Source organism: Nestor notabilis, unplaced genomic scaffold (assembly GCF_000696875.1).
Source record: "Nestor notabilis isolate BGI_N333 unplaced genomic scaffold, ASM69687v1 scaffold29914, whole genome shotgun sequence".
Classification (NCBI taxonomy): Eukaryota; Metazoa; Chordata; class Aves; order Psittaciformes; family Psittacidae; genus Nestor; species Nestor notabilis.
The window spans coordinates 9036-14417 of record NW_009925677.1 but is presented as its reverse complement, the minus strand read 5'-3'; the positions used below and the strand labels follow the sequence as shown (position 1 = coordinate 14417).

At 41.5% G+C, this 5382-nt stretch overlaps 1 protein-coding gene across 1 annotated transcript; it reads left to right on the top strand.

The window, feature by feature from the left end:
* Positions 1-271: 271 nt before the first annotated feature.
* LOC104404674 (gamma-butyrobetaine dioxygenase-like) lies at positions 272-2265 on the top strand (the record flags this gene model as incomplete). Its single annotated transcript, XM_010013163.1, has 2 exons — positions 272-493; positions 2151-2265. Coding segments are annotated over exons 1-2 (337 nt in total), but the record flags the coding sequence as incomplete, so codon positions are not given.
* Positions 2266-5382: the final 3117 nt, after the last annotated feature.

Genomic DNA, 5382 nt, shown 5'->3' with positions numbered 1-5382 from the left:
GGGAGGATCTTTTTTGCTATACTGTCTCCTTCACTAACAAACTGCTCCTCATGGTGCTTTAGGAACTCCACGGAGGTGAAGGCATTCTCCCTCTGACAGTTTCATTCAAGAACCCAGAATGTGGAGGGCAGTGGCTAGCGCCCTGCTGAGGACCAAAGTCCGCAGGAGCAGGGCACGCTGCCTGCTGCCGGCACATAAGGGCAGGACCCTGCTCACTGGGACCACTCAGCACGGCGCTGCTCCGGGGCTCTGCACCGCCTGGCCTCTCAGCATGAGTCCAGGGATACGGAAGGTGGAAGCTTTGGATGCGGGTCACTTGGTCCGTGTGGAGTGGGACGATGGGAGCGAGAGCTGCTACCCCTGCGTGTGGCTGAGGGACAACTGCCAGTGCCCCCACTGCTTCCTGCACTCAGCCAGGGCACGCAAGCTGCTCTTTGAGGACCTGGATGTGAACATCGTGGTAAAGGAAGTCTTTCTGGCAGATAGGAAAAAGGTATTTGAATGAACCTGCATTTGCTGTCCCGTGAGACTTGTCCAGCACTGCTTGTTAAATCACAGCAAACCCCAGGTTATACTGTGATCACAGGCTGCTTATCTGCAAACCCTACTGTGTATTCACAAAGCTTTTAGGAATAATTGCAATTTGGGGAACTCAGATCTTCCCACCTGTGCATGAAACTTCTCTTTATAGATACTGTGCAGAGGCTAAAGAAACCCAGGCTTTAGTTTTTAGACTACAACCGTGCTTTTTAAAGTTCTGCTCTATGTTTCTTCATCACGAGATGTTGGAAAGAAAATATAGACATTCCCCACACGTTTTATTACACTTACACTTTCTTCCCCCTCTATATTCTGTAAGTAAAGGGCTTAAAAATCAGAAAAACACATGCCAAAGTGATGATCTTAATCCATAACAAAAATATCAGTTTATTAGCTAATTTCCAATGTGCAAAAGATTTAATCATAGAGCAAGCATTCAAACCTAAGTTGGACCCGATATTCAGAGTTGGTCTAGTGTCTTTATCTACCTACTTGCATTAGTATTTGTTTGTGAAAAAGAGGAGGCTATTGGGCAGAAGAGGATAGGAACTGTCCTCCCTATGAATTTTAATCTTTCCTGCCATATAAAAAACTAATGTATCATTTAGATTTTATAGGTTTTATTAAAAGCAGGACATGTGTCCTTTGATATGCAAATTCTTTTCCTTCATTTTACACTTGAAGATGTTTTAAACAAGTTAAAGATGCATCAGTCAACCCTGGAGCAGCTGGAGCAGCATCACTGCAGGCCGAGTTTGCAGGGGCTCAGTCATGGGGTTAGGGTCTATACTGAGGAATTCTGATCTCCCAGGTTAATTGTTTGTTGCCAAAATTAATGCTGTGTAAATTCATTATTTGAATAGGCAAACGTATTATGATAGTAAAGGGATTGTCTGCTTCCACTTATACTCAGGAACTGATGAAACACAGCTCTAATCCTAACCTGATACTTGTGTTTTACCATCATGTGAAGAAGGGGAATTATGTGAAATTGGGAGCAACATCCTTGAGAGTTCAGCCACACAGAATGTGTGCTGCACAGAGCCCGTTCAGTTCATGGCAAGCAAAGCCACATAGTTGCTTTCCTTTTTTTTTAGGAATTAAAAATGCAACACCTTTATAACATTTATTTGAAAGAGGGAAGACTACAATACCAGGGGATTTCTCTCCTGACATTCCTTTTCTGTCCATTCGTTTTGTCCTTTTTCTACTTTAACGAGCTGTCAGTGTTTTGGAAGATATTTTTGCTCTCTCCTGGGTTGTGGTGAAGCGCTCTCCCCAGTGACATGTGCCAGCTTCTGCGATTCTCCTCTTTCTGCTAAGTGCAGCTACCACACTGAAAGCAGCCCGCACAAAACAGCACATTAGGTCATGGGTTCATGTGAAAATGAGCATTTCTAAAAGGTGTCAGAATTTGGATGATGTTCAGGTTGGGTTTTCATTACTTGTTTGTCATTCTGCTCCACAGAAAGCTTAACTCTGATATTATTGGTCTAAATACGACAATTTTTGCAGTTTCTAAGGGTTTGTTGATTTTTGGGGAGGGGGGTTGCAATTTCTAACAAAATTCTAATTTTGTTCTAAAATTATCTTTTCTTTTATGATGGAAGATCTCTATTACATGGCCCGATGAACATGCAAGCGAATATGAAGCTGAGTGGTTGAAAAAGCGATGTTTCTCTGAAGAAGCCAGGGCAAAAATGCAAGAAGCTTTATTTTTACCAGGTAGGAATTAAACCCGCATCTATCATGCTTGTCGCAAATGCAAGGGGTCTGACACTTGACAGTCCCTGAGGACCAGCTCCACCCAACTGTAGTGGTGGCAACCACTCTTGGTCCTCAGTGGCAGGCTGGACATGCACAGCAGGAACCTGTGGTTACCCTTTCCCTCTCCTAACCTCTGGACCTCAGAGGAGTTCAACTGGTTGGGTTGTGTTTACTTACTTACTAAAAGCCTTTTCTTCCCAGAAAGGTTTAGTAGGTCTCAAAGACGAGCCTTGCAGAACAGCAGTGGTCTATGTTACAATGGAAGTGTGTGTGCTGTTTCAGTTATCGACATTTTTATTCTTTAGAAAGATTGTTTAGGATTGCAAGGGTCTTACAACTGAAATAATAATACAAAAATCCCTTTCCGTGGCCTTCTGTTAAAAAGTAACTATAACATAGCAGTGCCTAGTGCTGAAGTTCAGGTTGTGTTTGTTCTATGTCCCATACTTGTTGCTGTGGTTGGCTGTCTTTTGGTCATGAAGCATTTTGTGCAACAGGCAGTGTAACATTTACCCAGAACAAATCCCTCACCCTTTTGAGTGAATAATCTTTTCTTTGGCAGCTTTTCAGATTATGAACATAAAATGTGTGCAAACTTTAAAGATTTCTGCTGTTGCTCTTGACAGTGCTTCTGTGAGATCTGCTGCTGCAGAAAATTATGGGTCTGTATTCAGAGTTGATGTCTCTTAAAACAGGATTACTTTAGAAAAAAGAAACTAGAGGCAGACTGATGGGGTGAAACTCGGATCCAGGTATCAGTTTCCTCAAAGATAAAAGGCAAATTCACAATCGGTTTATGCTCCATTTCTGGGTGTGTTTTATTCTAACAAAGACAAGAAGGTTTGTTTGCTTGGTTGTTGGTGGTTTTTTTTTTCCCCCCTGAAAGATAAGAAATGGGAAAACATGTGGCCCTGGGTATCTCCTGCATCTGAGCTTTGTTTGGCACTTGAGGGACAGCTGAAGGGGTCAATTATCTTTCCCAATTTCTGCAGGTCAAAAATTCCTTAGCTCCTAATACCTGTTCTAAACAAAAGCCGGTTCTTAAGATTCAGCCTTTTATATCTGGCTTGAAATGATGAATATGATGAATAATATTTCCGTTCATTTCAGTGGATCCTGTAACAGATTCCTTATAGTTCAGAATGGAACTTTTTTCCCCCAGTGATAGGAAAGTTCATATCTACTTTAGCTTTGGCAAGAATAAACTACAAAATTTTAGAGGGTTGGGCATGTTGCCAGAATGAACAGAGGGAAGATGTAGACCTCGTTCACGGAAAGTAGACTTGATTTCTTGGGTAGTAAGAATTTTTATTTGGAAAAATGAAGATGCTGTGGAAGACAGCGAGATGTTTTGTAGCCTTTGAATGGATCCATGTAAACCAAAGGTTGCTTTAATAAATGCCCAGGCAAATTAGTCTAGCTCCATGGTTACGTTTATTATTACCAAAGGTATCAGTAACTGAGGTTCCAGTATTTTAGATATAATACTACTTTTATTCCCCATTATGAAGTCTAACTGGCTGTGATTTGCCTTTGTATGTACATATTTACAGAGTGTTTATTCTCAGCATTTAAATGAAATGTTTCCGCTCTTCTCCAGTGGAACCGTTCAGGTAAAATATACGCCAAAGATCCATGTTATTCTTTGGGCATATGCTTTTGCAAATTCTGGTTTCCATGCTAGATCTGAAGAAATAGGTTTATAAAAATTACACTGGATAAGGGCCTGTGTTAACTTTGGCTTCGTTTTAGTAGTGTCATTCTGCTCTTCCTCATATTCTCAGAGAAGCTCTTCTCCAGTGGAACCGTTCAGGTAAAATATACGCCAAAGATCCATGTTATTCTTTGGGCATATGCTTTTGCAAATTCTGGTTTCCATGCTAGATCTGAAGAAATAGGTTTATAAAAATTACACTGGATAAGGGCCTGTGTTAACTTTGGCTTCGTTTTAGTAGTGTCATTCTGCTCTTCCTCATATTCTCAGAGAAGACTTGGCTCGCTGTGGATGGTCAGCTTCTCCCAGCTTTTCTCAGGTTTCAGTTGCAGAAGAGGCTGTGGTTAGAAAGCATGTGGGTTTGCTTGTTGGCTCTTTAAGACCTGTTTCTCATCATATATGGGTAAATTTAGAATTTGCTTCCTTCTGGCCAGTGGAGTTGCACGCTGCAAATTACATGCCTTTAAGTAGCTAATCATATCCCAACAGTATAGCATTACAGACAATGATATGGAATGCCAGCCCTGCATGCTGGCTCAACAAATATAACAGCAAGCTCATCAGACTGCTCTAGTTAGAAGTTAACCTTCACTGCTGAACACCATCACAGATGTGGATTTTTATTTCCTTTTCTTTTTTTTCACAAGTGGTTCTTTGCTTTTCGTGTTGTTTTTACGATGTTTCTTTCATCATAATTTCTGATTCAAAAAACTAGATGTCAAGTGTGTGTCAAACCCAAAGAGTAGGTCAGATTTCTACTGCATGATGGAAGTGACTATAAATAGCTCTATGGCAATATGTCAAGATTCCCCTTTCAAAAACACTGCCAGATCCTATCCATGTGGTATGCAGTCTGCTATTTGTGTATACTGAGGCTCATTTCAGCCCAACTTACAAGATACTTCCCAAAAAGCAGCAAAAGAGCCATCTTCTACTTCTTCAGCTCTGGCATCTCAAACATACTCTTTTTTTCCTTCCTGTTTATTTGTGCCCTCCCCAACGAACATCACAGGAGTGATTTACCACCTCATGCAGCCTCTCTGTAACTCAGATTTTGTGTGCCGTAGAGGAAGCTTGTGAGAGACACCGAGTACATGAGGTACTTTCCAGTATTCAGCTTCTCACTGCAGAGCATTGCATTTTCCAAGATGCTGGCATCCCAACAATAGGATGTAGAGGGAAAAAATAATATCACAATGATATTTTCCTATTGGGTGGAGGAGAAGAAGGTGGAACAGAGGCAGTCCCTAGTGCTACTTAATCATAGAATCTAGAATGGTTTGGGTTGGAAAAGACCTAAAGCTCATCCAATTCCAACCCCCTGCCACAGGCTGGGAAACCTTCCCCCAGAACCCGCTGCT